We start from the raw sequence: 16,560 nt of genomic DNA, 5'->3' as shown, positions 1-16,560 counted from the left end.
CATAAAAATAGACATACTTTTATTGCGCCGTCATGAAAGAAAAGAATGACATGCCCGGTCAAATTAGTGCAACGAGATCATCCGACTAAGCAGCTCTCACGAGACAGAAGAGTCGTCAACACATCACGGAAGTGGGCGCTGACCTATTATCCCGTGCAGCACAAAAAACAAGCGTAATCAACGTAAAAAACACGCTTGCACGTCTCAGCTGCAATGGCTGCAGTCGCTATCTTTTAAGGGCCCCCACATAATGTTACTCTTTGCGCTTGGCACGGGGCTGGCAATAAAACGCCGTCAACAACCTTGCTTCCAAGGCCGTCAAGTTCTCACAACTAAGAAAGCTACGGGCTTCTCAAGCTGCGGTTTTGTGTGTGTTTTGTTTGCGGTTATATCAGTACTGTAATGCATTTCGACATGTTTTTGTTTTCAGAATGCTGCTAATTAAAATAAAACACCTGTATTTAGTTATAGTCACCTTACGATCCTGATGAGTGAAATCGCACTTTAATATAAGGGTTTTACTCTTTACGACCTTAATTCATCAACCAAGCTTTCTGTCTTTCTTGTTTTCTAGCATAAAACTTTCATCCTTGTCCAGCCCATGCTATTTTGTTTAATTCTATAAAAGTGCAGTCGGTATATTTTTGTTCCTTTTTAATACGTGCCATTGTTGCGATGGGCTCTCATCTACTTTGATGCTATATTCATGCAACTATATGTAAATTATCCCTAATTTGTCGTTATGTCTTGGAGCGGCCAGGGTTTGGTCTTACGCGCAGTATCACCAAAACAAAACCTGAAACATCTTTTTCGGGGATACGTGGACTGGGACCGGAGAGAACTCTATCAACATGTCTAATGAAAATTCCCCGTCAATGGTTCGTATAGCACGACAAAGAGATACTGCGTGACGCATTTTTGTTATATGTTAATTGTCACCAGAACTGTGGTCAGATCAACTTTGACAGCGAAGTCGCATTTCTTTAGACATAAAACTATACATAGTGAGGAACAATGGATTTTTTATATTGCAAAACGTTTGAGTGGTTTATGAGCATTTCGTCACAGTCACGTCTCGATGTGGCATATAACATTGAGGTTATTTGATTGATTTGGGAGGCTCAGTAACATTACACGAAGTGGATATAATATTACGCTAATGCCGAAAGCTTAGAATGCGTTACGTCTTCAAGCCCCTATTTCAATAGCATTGAAACTCAACATAATTCTGAAGCGGTGTTCTTATTTCTTGTGAACTGTTTAAATATTGATCTAAAAATAACAGTGGGATCAAATTTCAAGCGTTGCGTCATTGGCCTTTTTTTCAATGTTGATACACGCACCTTATTTCTAAACTAACCGAACTTGGAGGTTGTATATTTTTGATTGAGGCGGCCGTACATTGCACGTAACACCAGATTTCGCTATGGAAACTATTGACAACTTACTAATACTTGAAAATCGTTTCATAAAAGCTCAGTGGGTAGGCATGCAGTGATGGCATCGGTGTTAGGATGAGCGAGGTATGTGTAATAGTTGGGCCGTATTGCATAACTCCGTTGACGGCTTTTTTTGCCCCTTCCTTCGTGCACAGAATTGCAAGACATTTTGTGCGTAGCAGCTGCTGGGACTTGTACGGTAGGTTTACCCTTTTAGCAAAATTTGGATTGAATATGCATCGCTGAATTTTAATATGTATCGTTGCGTTGCTAAATTGTTATGCCTTGAAAAGATCACGCTTGCTGCAACTGCCACCACCGCTTGAACCCCCGTTTGTGTACGCGAAAGAAAGCAGTGCCGTCCCCCCATATCGCGCTAGAATTTACATACTATGAGCATTTTATAGAATCTGCCTCGTCTTTGGCGGCTCTGAAGAGACAATTGAACATCTCTTATGTGAATGCCCTGCATTTGTGAGTGAAAGACATAAGCTGCGTTGTGCGCTGGACCGCCTCGATACTCGCCCCTTAACGGCGGATAAGATCCTTGGTCCATGGCCACGGCAGTCGACCGCCTTTAAGGCATACAAGGCACTGTTTAGTTTTCTAACAGCCCCTGCTTGTGTGACAAAATCTGACTGTGCTCCACGTCCCTTTTTTCTTCCCCTTTTTAATCCCCTTATCCCTTTTCCCCAGTCTAGGGTAGCCAACCGGAGGCCTTTTTGGTTAACATACCTGCTTTCCCCCCTTCATGGATCACTGCCTTGTCGTGTTGTGAAAAAGGCTGGCCGCCGAAGAATTGACGCGTTTGAATTGTGGTGCTGGCGAAGACTCGTGAGAGTTCCTTGGACTTTAGAAGATCAAATCAGTCGATATTGTCGACCATAAACCCTGACTGCTCATTGGAGGGTCAAATTCTAAAGTTAAAGCTCAGCTACTTTGGTCATCTGATGAGAAGAGAGGAGTCGCTGGAGAAAGATTTGATGTTGGGAAAGGTTGAGGGTCGCCGGAGAAGGGGTAGGCAGCGAACGCGATGGTTAGATGGCATCCTCGAGGCACTGCAGATCAAGCTATGTGATGTTAAGAAGATAGTGAGAGACCGGAAAGCGTGGCGTGACATGGTCCATAGGGTCACGAAGAGTCGGACACGACTGAACGACTGAACTGAACTGACTGAACTGAACCTGCTTTCCATCCTCATTCCTATCTACCTATCTGCCTCGTTTTAGTGTTGCGCAAGTGCTGTCGCTTAGAATCGTAAAAAGTGCAATTATGAGCGTAAATAAGATAGCCCTCCTAAGGTCGGTGTAAGGATATGGTGATTAAAGCATAATATATATATAAAAAAAAACGTAAACTAAAGCGGAGGAATGGCGCGCCAAGGATGGTGACAAGTATACCTTAACTGAAACGAGCTTCCGTTGGAGTTCGAGAGCCTCCTGGACCCAATTCGGTTCACAGCAGATGATGACAAATCCAAGCGTCTCCATCCTATCAGCCAAGACATCTGCGAAGTAATGCAACACTGGTTATGCTCACACACCGATGTATTTGAAGTACGAGGGAAACAGAGAAAGAATATATGAGAGAGAAATCCGTGTAGGTTATTTACAAGAGTGATACCATTGGTACACTGCATCACGGAATGGAAAGAAAATATGAACTGGAGGAATGATGAATAAATAGTTGGGCAGACACTTAAGCTCCGCCTTTATGGGTATACGACGCTACAGCATTAAAGGCTCCTGTTTGTTTCTTCTCTTAGGGTTCCTCTTTCACTCAGTCACTAGTTCTTTAATTTGTGCCTCTATTATCTCCCACATACTTTTTAGCAAACTGGCGTAAGCTACCCCTTTATATGAAAAACTACACGTCATAGATATCTGTAAAACTCCGCTTTAACCAAACATTATACGGTTTGGTTTGGTTTCGAAGTTTTGCTGCTGGTAATACTAAAGAGATCTGGTTACATGGTCTTGTGACGTAGTACAACCAGATTTCCAATCAGTGCCCCATTACTGCCACCTACAAATTACCAGCCAGAGCCACGTTCACGAGTTTTCGCTCCCACCGCCGCCAACGCCGCAGATCTACTGGGAAACGGGGCATTTAATGATGTCGCGTTTCCGCCTTGAATACACCGAATTGCTATTAGGTGCGACAATGCTGTAGCATAGGAACCTCGTTTGGAATTGCCTCACTTCACCAAGGATACAGTGGTTACGGCGCTCGGCTACTGTTCCCAAGGACGCGGGATCGCATCCCTGCCTCGGCGGCCGCTTTTCTATGGAGGCGAAAAGCAAGGCGCCCGTGTGCTGTGCGATGTCAGTGCACGTTAAAGAACCCCAGGTGGTCGAAATTTCCGGAGTCCTCCACTACGGCGTCTATCATAGCCTGAGTTGCTTTGGGACGTTAAACCCCACAAACCAACCAACCATACTCTTATGTATAATCTTTTTATGTACGCATATCGCGTGGTGCCGCACACACAATGCGCGAAAGCGCATGGAGTGCCTAACTGCACGCATCTTTTGAATTGATTACAATATTTAATCTCCCAATGAGAGCGACCATCCGGTCTTGCCCTCCGGTCCCTAAAAAAGAAAAGGAGGATTCACAATGTCGACGGTGCTGCCTGCCAACCGCAGTTTGGCAGGTCGCCACTTGCGCATGGAAACAGTTGAACGGCGTCACAGAGAAGCTTCCCAGGGGAGTTGTGGGGATGGAGTAAATAGGGCGAGCACTGTTCCGCCCATCGAACCCAATTTAGTTTACCTAGCTGTTGCACCTAGACGGCTGGTTAAGGTGTCCCTAAAGAGAAAGTGGATCGGCCTTGCATCAAAAGGTTATACTGTCTTTTAGTAACAAAGCTCGAGATTATACTTTCGCAAAAAGAAAAAGAAAAGAAAAAAAGAAACGGAGCTTTTATCAGCTATAGAAAGCTAAAGATAAAATTCAGGCATCTCTATCATTGACTATCTCGCAAGCAAATTACGGTAAAGCAGACTCAGGTTTTCGGAGCGCAGACAGTGGAACAATCGCGAATCCCGTATCACTTAGGCGTCACGGGTTTCAATAGCGAGTGCGGCAAAACTTTTGTGTAATGTTTGTTGCTGGGCGAGTTGACTGATTACCATTAAAAAACAAACAGCGCTGGCAGACAAAGCACGAGAAGAAGGAGGACACACAACTGCGCAGTTGTGTGTCCTCCTTCTTCTCGTGCTTTGTCTGCCAGCGCTGTTTTTTAATGATAGCAAAATTTTAAAATGCAATTTTCTTGTCAATAAACTCGTATTTTAAGGCAGAAAGAACATCGACCTCTTGCCAGAGGCGTGCCCAGAATTTCAGAGAACACTGAAGCCGGGTTTCCGGAAAAGGGGGCGTTTAAAACGCTTAACGCTACCGCGTTAAAAGCAGGGCTAGAACGAAATGCAGGCAGGTCGGACTCTGCTTCTGCTATCTGTCTCCCTTCGATATGCTCCGCTTTTTGTTTTACAGTGAGGCTGCTGTCAATAATACACCTGAGACGTTAGCAGCGTCGTTGGCATCACACATCACATCACCATCTTGCGGTCACATGACGTCATGCGGTCATGACGTCCCCGCCAGTGTCAGAGAGCACTCTGTTCAGCTTTTGTTGGAGTATCTTCATTTCAATTCTTACGATTAGAGCAGATATTGGCGTAGGAGAAAAAAAAAAGCTGCCAAACGTATTCACGAGGAAGCTTTAACGCAGAGGTTTTTGATGCGATGGCACTGATAGCTACAACCGGGTCATCTGCCAGCCTTGGCTGGTGGAGAGAGGTAAATGCTTTTATACGCTTTTAGGGAAGAAGAGGGCGAGCTTGAACTAAGCGTGGTCAGCAGGACTGAGTAAATGTAGTGATTACAGCTAGAAACGGAATAACATTAATATGAAAATTTGAAAATAGTCGAAATTAGAAGAGAATCGTAGCTAGAATATACTGGCGAGGAGAAGAGAACGCAGTCAGAATTATAATTGGAATATATTGGCGAGGGAAAGAAAAATGCTGCCACATTTTGTGCGTATCAGTCCAGTTGATCACATCTAATTTTATTTTTCCCATTCGTTGATAGTGAGGTGACAATGTGGCGCGTGAAGAGGAACAGAAAGCGAGATGGCAGCCACAGTCGTGCGCGCAGTCGAGAACTCGCGCTTTTTAGTATTTTTATTATTAATTTAAAAAGTTTCTTAGCTGGGCTGCGCTAGTCGACTAGACCGGATCTCGCACGATGCTGACAGGAAATACGGTACTAATTTTTATCAGCTCTGTGATGTCATGGAATTGGGACCGGTACGTACCGACTCCGAAGCCTGGAGTCTCAAAGAGGCAGGCGACATTGGCGCACGCTGCTCCAAGAAACAGTGGCAGCACTTCCAGCCGGTTGCTGGTGAGCAGCAGCATCTTGTCTCCAGGCCTGACGCCCAACCTAAACAACGCTGTCCGCACGACTTCCACATGTTCACTCACCTCTCCGAACGTTTGCGACTCGTGACTCGTTCCATTGATCTGTATGCAACCAGAGAAGGAACGCGAAGTGGTTTGTACTCATCAGGTGCACGCTAACAGTGTTGTTCGGGCATGAAAACGAAATTTGATGCGTAAGAAGTATAGCATGGCCAAAAATAAAAAGCAGAAAGGTGAAAAAATAAAAGGGGAAATTGTGCAATAAAACGTAAGATATATGGAATGCTCTAAAACGTTTTTTTATATAGGTGTACGAGAGAGCGCACTGACAGAAATCGCCCTAGTGCTCCTGCTCCCTGTCACCAGTTGCAGTACCGCGTCAATTTGCGCTGTCAGAAAGGAATGCTGATTTAAATAAATCACAGTACTGATACTATCGCCTCAGCTCAAGCGAACTTCAAGCTTCCTGGTTTTCTCACATAGCTGCGGCGTTCGGTTTACAGCTCAAATGAAGGCAAACTTACTCGAACTTTCCTGTAGTCAGCGTCGATGAGGTTGTGCTACCCTGAAATATGCTGCCTTCTCCGGTCCCTCTCAATATACTTGACACTTAGGATCAGGCACGTGTCAGCAGATCACCGCATTTGTAGGGCACGCGAAGGGATTTCATCGTTTTTTTTTAAATCACACACATGCTGAGTATGAAAGCATGCTTCAGGGCCAATAATATCTTTCTTCGAGTCTTGATTACTTTGCTTTGTAATCTTCATATCGCCATGCCGCCTGGAGTAAATGACAAAGTGTGGTGTGTATTAAAAAGAAAGATACAAAACGACATAGGACGTTGCGGATTATTATAGAGTACGCTTTACACAGGTGCTCAATCTTTAAAACAGCTGTTTGTTGAACAAGTGTAAAACATCTGCTTTTTATTTGTTTTAAACATGAATAATAGTCATTTTGAGAGCAATACGTATAGTAGTAATACTGCCTCCACCATAACTTATTTATGTGTGAGTATATGCGAAGCGTTTCGAGCCACTAATTGCGCTAATGCATGCGCTCTTGTTATTCAAGTCATGACATACATATTCTCATTACTCTCCCACTCAAATTCTACACTAGCTTAAGTGAGGTACCTAGTTGTGTTAATCTTGTTACATAAATCGTATAATTTGTCTACATACATAGCCTAGTTCGTATTGAAATCTACGCGCCAATAATAAATGATAAGGAGCCTTGAAGCGAAACGACCACGAAAATTTTCACTTTTGCCAGTATTTATGAGCGAACCTGCATGTCATGGTTTTCACGCCACTTTGAATGGACGTTCTTTGCTGCTTAAATGATAGAAACGGCAGTATAAACCACCGTTGCACTTGTGGGAAAACAAAACCTGACCCTACATCTTTGTTTTAGTTTTCAGGCTTTGTTCTTGCAGCAAACTTACTTCAAACATATAAACGAACTTTAAACTTTCCTCGCTGTCAATGAAAAGCGTTTAATTTACGTTGATCTCCTCGTTTAAACGAGGATAGAATGCTTTCGCAGCCTCATGGCATCGATGACAATCTACCACGGCAGCAATGCACATAATTAAAGAGTGCCCTCAGCTTTTTCTTGATTAAATTATGCCAAATACAGTTCGGCCAGACCAAGATTAGTGATGAAAATCGCTTTAGTTGCGTCCCTGCAAGATTGGACAGGTCGAGGTCTGGGTTGTAATAAGAGGGATAGGAGAAAGTAAAAGCGTAAAGGTTAGCGAGAACAAGATTAGCTATCCTACACTGCGGTGACCAGGAAGAAGGGCTAAAACATTATAAAAACGATTACGCTAATCGCTAAAACTAAATTTGAGCGCAGCTATTTAAGCGTTTTTTCGGGATACTAAGGCAAACAATTTGAGAGATGCTTGTATGTATGTATGTATGTATGTATGTATGTATGTATGTATGTATGTATGTATGTATGTATGTATGTATGTATGTATGTATGTATGTATGTATGTATGTATGTATGTATGTATGTATGTATGTATGTATGTATGTATGTATGTATGTGTGTATGTATGTGTGTGTATGTATGTATGTATGTGTTTATGTATGTATGTATGTATGTATGTATGTATGTATGTATGTATGTATGTATGTATGTATGTATGTATGTATGTATGTATGTATGTGTGTGTGTATGTATGTATGTATGTGTTTATGTATGTATGTATGTATGTATGTATGTATGTGTGTATGTATGTATGTATGTATGTATGTATGTATGTATGTATGTATGTATGTATGTATGTATGTATGTATGTATGTATGCATGTATGCATGTATGTATGTATGTATGTATGTATGTATGTATGTATGTATGTATGTATGTATGTATGTATGTATGTATGTATGTATGTATGTATGTATGTATGTATGTATGTATGTATGTATGTATGTATGTATGTTGTGATGTATGGATGCTAGAGTTGGATTGTGAAAAAGGCTGACCGCCGAAGAATTGACGCGTTTGAATTGTGGTGCTGGCGAAGACTCTTGAGAGTTCCTTGGACTGCCAGAAGATCAAATCAGTCAATATTGTCGACCATAAACCCTGACTGCTCATTGGAGGGTCAAATTGTAAAGTTAAAGCTCAGCTACTTTGGTCATCTGATGAGAAGAGCGGAGTCGCTGGAGAAAGATTTGATGTTGGGAAAGGTTGAGGGTCGCCGGAGAAGGGGTAGGCAGCGAACGCGATGGTTAGATGGCATCCTCGAGGCACTGCAGATGAAGTTGTGTGATGTTAGAAAGATAGTGAGAGACCGGAAAGCATGGCGTGACATGGTCCATAGGGTCACGAAGAGTCGGACATGACTGAACGACTGAACTGATGTATGTATGTATGTATGTATGTATGTATGTATGTATGTATGTATGTATGTATGTATGTATGTATGTATGTATGTATGTATGTATGTATGTATGTATGTATGTATGTATGTATGTATGTATGTATGTATGTATGTATGTATGTATGTATGTATGTATGTATGTATGTATGCCTGTATGTATGTATGTATGTATGTATGTATGTATGTATGTATGTATGTATGTATGTATGTATGTATGTATGTATGTATGTATGTATGTATGTATGTATGTATGTATGTATGTATGTATGTATGTATGTATGTATGCATGCATGCATGCATGCATGTATGTATGTATGTATGTATGTATGTATGTATGTATGTATGCATGTATGTATGTATGTATGTATGTATGTATGTATGTATGTATGTATGTATGTATGTATGTATGTATGTATGTATGTATGTATGTATGTATGTATGTATGTGTTATGTTGGTTAATGTCGGAGAGACTGACGAAACGGACCAGCCCAGTTGTGAACAAAAAAGGAACTAAGGTTTATTCAGGATTTGAACCTGGGTCGCGGTTATGTAGGTGGCGCTGTCTGGAGCCTTGTTAGGATTGAGGCGGCCACGTAGAGATGGCGCTACAGGATGAGAAGCAGAGTTGCAGTTGTGCGCATACATAACACGCCCTTCTTTAACAAAAATTGAGAAGGTTGAACACGGAATATCCTGGTTATCTGAAGTCACTGATTGGGCTCGGATAACGTGCAGGAGGCTTGATCCTTCTTCCTGATCGAGTAGTGTGAGGTGGGCGAGAAGGTACTTGAAGTGGTTGGGTAGGAAGGACCGGATATTCTGGGTTCTGTTGAGGAGTGCTTGAGTCGATTACCTCCTAGTCTTCCGGCGAAGTTTGGGCAGTAGGACGTTCCGCCGTTCGAGGTCGCAGGTGGATTCGATTTCTTACAAAAATGCCTCCGGTGTCTGTTTTCACGGCGTACCTTCTAGGCTCTGGGCCCACATTTACCACGGTGGCTTTTGTCCAGTTGCGGCTATTTCGGAGCCATACGGGTTGGCCAGGAACAAGCGAAGGAAGGTTTCTTGTGTGCAGGTGAGCAAGCTAGTGTTGTTGTTTCTGAGCTCGGTCCAATAGAGGCTGGTGTGGATTGCCAATTTGATGTGATTGACATATGTAACAGCTCTTGACCAAAGTCTCGATGTCCTGGTTTAGAGTTGGCCAATACACACTCTGGTTTGCCAAACCCTTGCACGCAACGATTCCGCGGAGTGCTTGGTGGAGCGTGCGAAGCACATTTGCCTGGCATGCGGCTGGTATAACCAAGCGTTGGCCGTAGAACACGAAGCCTTCCGTTGTGCAGAGCTCGCTTCTCACATGGTAGAATGGTTTGACTTTGTTGTCTACCTGTGCGAGTTTTTGAGGCCATCCTTCTTTGATGTATTTGGCTACTGTTTGAAGAGTCGAATCTCGTGATGTCTCCTCAGCGATCTCGCGAAGTCTGCTAGGAGTTGCTTGAACCAAACTTGAAACGTCAAGTCCGGGATCGTGATCTGCTGTTTCCATTCTTGTTGACCCATCGGGAGCTCTTGATAAGGCATCTGCAACTGCTAGTTGTTTTCCCGGAACGTAAGTCAGAGTCACGGTGTACCGCTGGAGGCGCAGTAGTAGCCTTTGAAGTCGAGGTGACATTTTGTTCAGGTCCTTATTCTGCAGGCCAATCAGAGGTTTGTGATCCGACTGTATGGTCACTTCTCGTGCGAACGTGTAGTAATGAAATCTTTCACACGCAAACACGACGGCTAGCAGTTCTTTCTCGATTTGCGCGTACTGCTGCTGGGTGGCTGTGAGAGCTGCTGAAGCGTAGGCCACGGGTCTGCCTTCTTGCAGTAAGACTGATCCCATTCCATAATAGCTGGCGTCCGTAGAAATCGTCACGGGCTTTGATGGATCAAAATAGCGAAGAACGGGTGCCGTAATCAATCTTGACTTCACGAGCTTGACGATGTCGGTATGTTGTTGCGTCCAGTGCCAGTGAACATCCGTCTTCAGTAGTTCACGAAGAGGGCTTGTGAGTTCCGAAAAGTTGGCAATGAATTTCGTCAAGTAGGTAACCATTCCAAGAAATCTCTGCAGTTCTTGCTTGTTTGTTGGCAGTGGCATAGACTCGATGGCTGTCACCTTTTCTGGGTCTGGAGCAATCCCATGGGATGATAGTTGGTGTCCAAGGTATGTAATGGACGTCAAAGCCAGCTGGAGCTTTTCCTTGTTAAGTTTCAGGTTGTTGGCTCTGGCGATGGTCAGCACCTGTCTCAGGTCGCCCGCATGTTCTTCAAGGTTTCTTGATGCCACAAGGATGTCGTCAAAATAGGGCTTGACAATTGGTTGCTGCTCAAAAACCCTGTCTATGGCTTGTTGGAAAAGTTCAGGAGCTGTTGCAAGGCCAAATGGAACCCGAAGGAAACGATAGCGTCCCCAGGGCGTCGTGAAAGTGCACAAGCGCAAGCTTGGATCGTCTAGGACCAGCTGGTAGAATGCACTTTTAGCATCGAGAACAGAGAAAATCTTAGCACCATTCAGCGTTGCAAATAACTCTTCAGGGACTGGAACCTGATAGTGCGGTCTTTTCACAGCTGCGTTAAGGTTGCGAGGGTCCAAACACAGCCTTACGTTACCATCTTTTTTGTGAATAATGACAACTGGGTGAACCCACTCGGAAGGCTCTGTCACCTTCATTATGATGCCGTTCTCTTCCATCCGTTGCAGTTCGGCCTTCACTTTGTGCTCTATTGCGCAGGGTACTCGGCGTGGAGCTGACACCGTAGGAATCACTCCTTCTTTCAGTTGTATGGAGCACACCCCAGGCAATTTCCCAATGCCTTCAAATACATCAGAAAAGTCGTCGAGCACGTTCCTTATGGTCTGGGTTGCTGTGCATGCAGCTACAGTTGTTCGCTGCGGCTGTACTCTTTTGATGAGCTGCAATGCCTTGCATGCGTCGGCGCCTAAGATTGGCTTTAGCGGCTGTTTGACGACGAGGAAATTCAAGATGCAGGAGTTTTCGCCCGCTGAGCTATTCAGTTGGCATTCAGCATATATAGGAAGTTCCTGCCCGCTGTACGTCGTCACTCGTGCATGCGTCGGCTTCATGTCTGGTTGCATACGCCAGTTTCTGATTTGATGCATGGGCATGATGTTCACGTCGGAGCCGGTGTCCAACTTGAACCCGATGCTGTGACCATTCACGCAGACTGTTTCGAACCATTCTGAGGCACTGTTTACGTTGAGGAGATCGAGGCTCTCCAGGAAGAATTCTTGTTGCTGATCCTGCTGCTGAGGACCTTCAAGGAGCCCGATTCGCTGACTTGAGTTGCTGCCTCGTTGGCGTTGTTTACACATGCTCGAAAAATGCCCGAATTTGCCGCAGGCGTAACAGTTGTGACCGTAAGCGGGGCAGGCGCGCGGCTTGTGCGTTGTTCCACAGCGCGAGCATTTGCGTTGCTGCTTCTGCTGCGGGATCGAATGCGGGGTCCTCGAAGCTGGTTGTTTTGACGAGTTCCATCTTTTCTGATTGTTTATGGCTTGCACTTCAAGCTTGGGCTCTTGCAGGTCTTTTACGTGCTTCTTAGAAATCTCTGCTGCTTTGCACGTTGTAATTATTTTGTCAAGCGTGAGGTCCCGTTCACGGAAAAGTCGCTCCCTCAATGCTGCGTCTCTAATCCCGACAACGATGCGGTCCCCTATGAGCCTCTCTGCTTTTTCTCCAAAGTCGCATTTTTCTGCTTGCCTCCGGAGGTCAGTTACAAAGTCGTCGAACGGTTCGTTTGCTTTTTGTTGCATGCTGTTGAAGACAGCCGACGCCTGTATTACGTTTTTGTATGGCTTGTACAGAGCGTCGAACTGCTCGAGGAGGTACGTAACTTGATCCGGCGTCTGCGCGCCGTCGGCGCTCCAGTATGTATGTATGTATGTATGTATGTATGTATGTATGTATGTATGTATGTATGTATGTATGTATGTATGTATGTATGTATGTATGTATGTATGTATGTATGTATGTATGTATGTATGTATGTATGTATGTATGTATGTATGTATGTATGTATGTATGCATGTATGTATGTATGTATGTATGTATGTATGTATGTATGTATGTATGTATGTATGTATGTATGTATGTATGTATGTATGTATGTATGTATGTATGTATGTATGTATGTATGTATGTATGTATGTATGTATGTATGTATGTATGTATGTATGTATGTATGTATGTATGTATGTATGTATGTATGTATGTATGTATGTATGTATGTATGTATGTATGTATGTTGTGATGTATGGATGCGAGAGTTGGACTGTGAAAAAGGCTGACCGCCGAAGAATTGACGCGTTTGAATTGTGGTCCTGGCGAAGACTCTTGAGAGTTCCTTGGACTGCCAGAAGATCAAATCAGTCAATACTGTCGACCATAAACCCTGACTGCTCATTGGAGGGTCAAATTGTAAAGTTAAAGCTCAGCTACTTTGGTCATCTGATGAGAAGAGCGGAGTCGCTGGAGAAAGATTTGATGTTGGGAAAGGTTGAGGGTCGCCGGAGAAGGGGTAGGCAGCGAACGCGATGGTTAGATGGCATCCTCGAGGCACTGCAGATGAAGTTGTGTGATGTTAGAAAGATAGTGAGAGACCGGAAAGCGTGGCGTGACATGGTCCATAGGGTCACGAAGAGTCGGACACGACTGAACGACTGAACTGAACTGATGTATGTATGTATGTATGTATGTATGTATGTATGTATGTATGTATGTATGTATGTATGTATGTATGTATGTATGTATGTATGTATGTATGTATGTATGTATGTATGTATGTATGTATGTATGTATGTATGTATGTATGTATGTATGTATGTATTGTATGTATGTATGTATGTATGTATGTATGTATGTATGTATGTATGTATGTATGTATGTATGTATGTATGTATGTATGTATGTATGTATGTATGTATGTATGTATGTATGTATGTATGTATGTATGTATGTATGTATGTATGTATGTATGTATGCTTGCATGCATGCATGCATGCATGCATGTTACAGAATTCTTTTTCTCATGAGCCAAATAGAATTTCCCGGGAATAATATATATAGCCACGAGTGAGCGGCGCAGGTCTTGTGGCTTTCTCTTCTGAGAAATTGGTTCGTGACTCTCGTGGATCGTGATTTTCTTCCACTTGGTCACACAGCAACGGCGCCAACAGCGACGCGGTTCAACCGCCTCACGGGCGCATAAGAGCAGCGCTCTAAAAGGAGAATCAGAGAAAGTATGCAAGGACGCAAATGAATGAGTTTTTTATTTAGGAACAGAGGTTTGATGCCCTTTGTTGGAAGAGTTGGGATTTTAAAGGAGGGAGAAATTGGAACATACTCGATACATGAAGGGTCGATACCTGGCCGAGCCAAGCACTACTCTGTTCTAGAGAGGTTGTTTGCCTTAGCATATTGGTCAATGTCTCCCGAACTGGCCGTTACCTCCGGCTCTGGTCAGTGCGAGAAATTCCTCGCCATCAGAGGGAATGCCATGCCTGGCGCCGAGGTAGACGTGTCCCTTGTGGAACACCGAGAACTGTTGAACTGGGCGGTACGGATCAGCATGGCGTACACAGCCACAGTATAACATGACAACATTTGCATTGCGCCCATGATGAGCGCGATAGCTCGCAAACCGTTTACGGTCGGCGTGCGGCGCGTGGGCGGTATCGACGTCGGTGAAATTAATAGATTTATTAAGCCATCTGAGGGCAGTTGGGACGGCCTTACGTGGAGCCCGACTGCTGTGTTTGGAAAGCCCTTGTTGGACAGGTTAGTAGAGCTATCACTAATGTTCGCTAAGGGCAAAATGGGCCGGCAGAGTTAGGAGGCAACGAGGTTCTTATCCAAGCTGCATCGCAAAATGGCTTGTTCTCGTCGTTGTCGTCTATGTAAGACCAGGCACCTGCTTAAGGTGGATGTGCATGTTCCGCATTAGGAGATTTTCTATTGAGGGAGGGATATGACTACGCTATTTAGTGTGTCGAGAAAGGTGTACGGAGCTCTTGCATGGCTTTATGTAAATCGGAAGGCAAGCGGATTTCGTGCGACGTGTCACTTTCTAGCAGTGGCTAGAACGTTTTTAAGTTTACGAGAACACCGTATGGCGAACAGTCCCCGTTCCATTGCAGCCACTATGTATTCTGATTGTACTAAGGTCTATAATGGTTTACTGTTGTGTCCTCCTATTCAAGCGCATGTAGATGACTGATACGAGAACCACGTACTTCAGTCCCGAGAAATAATCCAATAGGCCGTAAGGTGTTCACAGTGGTTCATGCACTTCTAAATTTCGTGCTCTCACTTTACAGTGCCTCCTTACTACTCGATTATTTAAAAACTCTAAACTAGTTACTGTAACAATAACGCCTTTAGGGAGCGTCATCTTGCCCTGAAGCAATATGACGGTTGAAGAAAAATCAAGTACTTACGGCATTTTATTTATGAAACCCTGCCCTGTTGCCAGCTAAATGGTGCTATATTCAGTCTCTTTTCTTTTCAAAAAGCTCTTACAGACACAGTTTTTACCATACATGAATAGCAGAACTGATTTATGTAAACACTAATATAGTTTTCTTGGATATATACTGCTTACTGATTAAAAGAGGTACGTTCTCAATCAGTTGCTTTCGCCGAAACAATTTCAAGGCATTCAGTATGAACTCACTACGCACAACTGATTTGACCTGACTCTTGAGGTTCAACCTCCCAAATAAACTATGAATATATGAGATGCAGTGCAGAGCTTCGGATAATTTCCGCCCCCTGCGGAACTTTATCATGCAATGCCAGAGGACGTTGAAGAAATCCAGGCGGTGGATGTTTCCGGAGCCCCCAAATACGGCGTTTGTCATATTTCTTGTTATTTTTGGGACGTTATACCTCATGAATCAAATCAAATCAGTTATTCTCAGCAAGCTTGCATTATTACGCGCACTATGTACTTCGAGCGCCTGGCACAGAAAACATAAAACGTGAGGTACCATGTAGTCCTGCTTAAAACAAGATTTGCTGCATGCGAACGGCATGCTTGGGCTTAAAGGAAGCATTAAACGAAAGTATTGGTGATAACGAAGATTCAGGAGAGGCCCAAGCCTTCCCTACAGATTGTAATCCGGGTTATAATAACTGAATAAGAAAATAGCTTATCCCGCTCCACTGCTGTGCAGATAATGAAACAAGGCATAGTTCGAGAAGCTTGAGAACTGGAAGCTGACTTGCTGAATTCGATAAGCTTACTGAAAGTAGGCACGCTGATTATTTCAGACTGGAAAAATACCAGGTGTCACTAGACGTGAATATTCAGTTCCAACCCACGAGTGGGTCATTTATGTACTCACCCATTTTAAGTCGGCGTGGAGCATCAGATGCTGGACAATATACTCGCCGAAGTTTCTCCTGGTGTCGAGCAGATGCTCGTTCGGATGCATGTGGCCTTTGAGCGGAGCGGGCATCTTTCTGTACGTGGCGCTTTCGGAGCCACTACTGGCAACTCGTAGATAGAGGCACGACAGTGACGCTTCTGCTTGTTTGGAAGTCGATTACAGCGCTTACATAGTATCTACCTCCTCCGCTTCGACGCCGAGCGGCACGGAGATTAGGCTTGAGGACCAATAAACCAGGGCTGGTCTCTTCTTAACGCGCTTTTTGCTCTTTGCCTCTTCCCTCTGGGTTACCACTGCGAAAACGACGTTAGGAACCTTCAGTGACCCAGAGAGGA

General features: G+C 44.0%; 1 protein-coding gene across 1 annotated transcript in view; it reads right to left on the bottom strand.

Annotated features, from left to right (window-relative positions):
• Positions 1-16,318, bottom strand: part of LOC146185322 (uncharacterized) — a 35,170-nt gene extending 18,852 nt beyond the window's left edge. Inside the window, exons 1-3 of the mRNA XM_084605510.1 lie at positions 16,181-16,318; positions 5,764-5,971; positions 2,840-2,946 (exon numbers count right to left, since the gene is read on the bottom strand). Coding sequence (XP_084461636.1) covers positions 2,840-2,946; positions 5,764-5,971; positions 16,181-16,294 — 429 coding nt within the window. The 5' untranslated portion in view covers positions 16,295-16,318. The remainder of the gene's footprint in view (positions 1-2,839; positions 2,947-5,763; positions 5,972-16,180) is intronic.
• Between the last annotated feature and the right edge of the window lie 242 nt (positions 16,319-16,560).

The sequence above is a fragment of the Amblyomma maculatum genome, chromosome 6 (assembly GCF_055883805.1).
Source record: "Amblyomma maculatum isolate TAMU_Amacu chromosome 6, ASM5588380v1, whole genome shotgun sequence".
NCBI lineage: Eukaryota > Metazoa > Arthropoda > Arachnida > Ixodida > Ixodidae > Amblyomma > Amblyomma maculatum.
The sequence above is the reverse complement of the archived record's forward strand: the minus strand, read 5'-3'. Positions and strand labels throughout refer to the sequence as shown.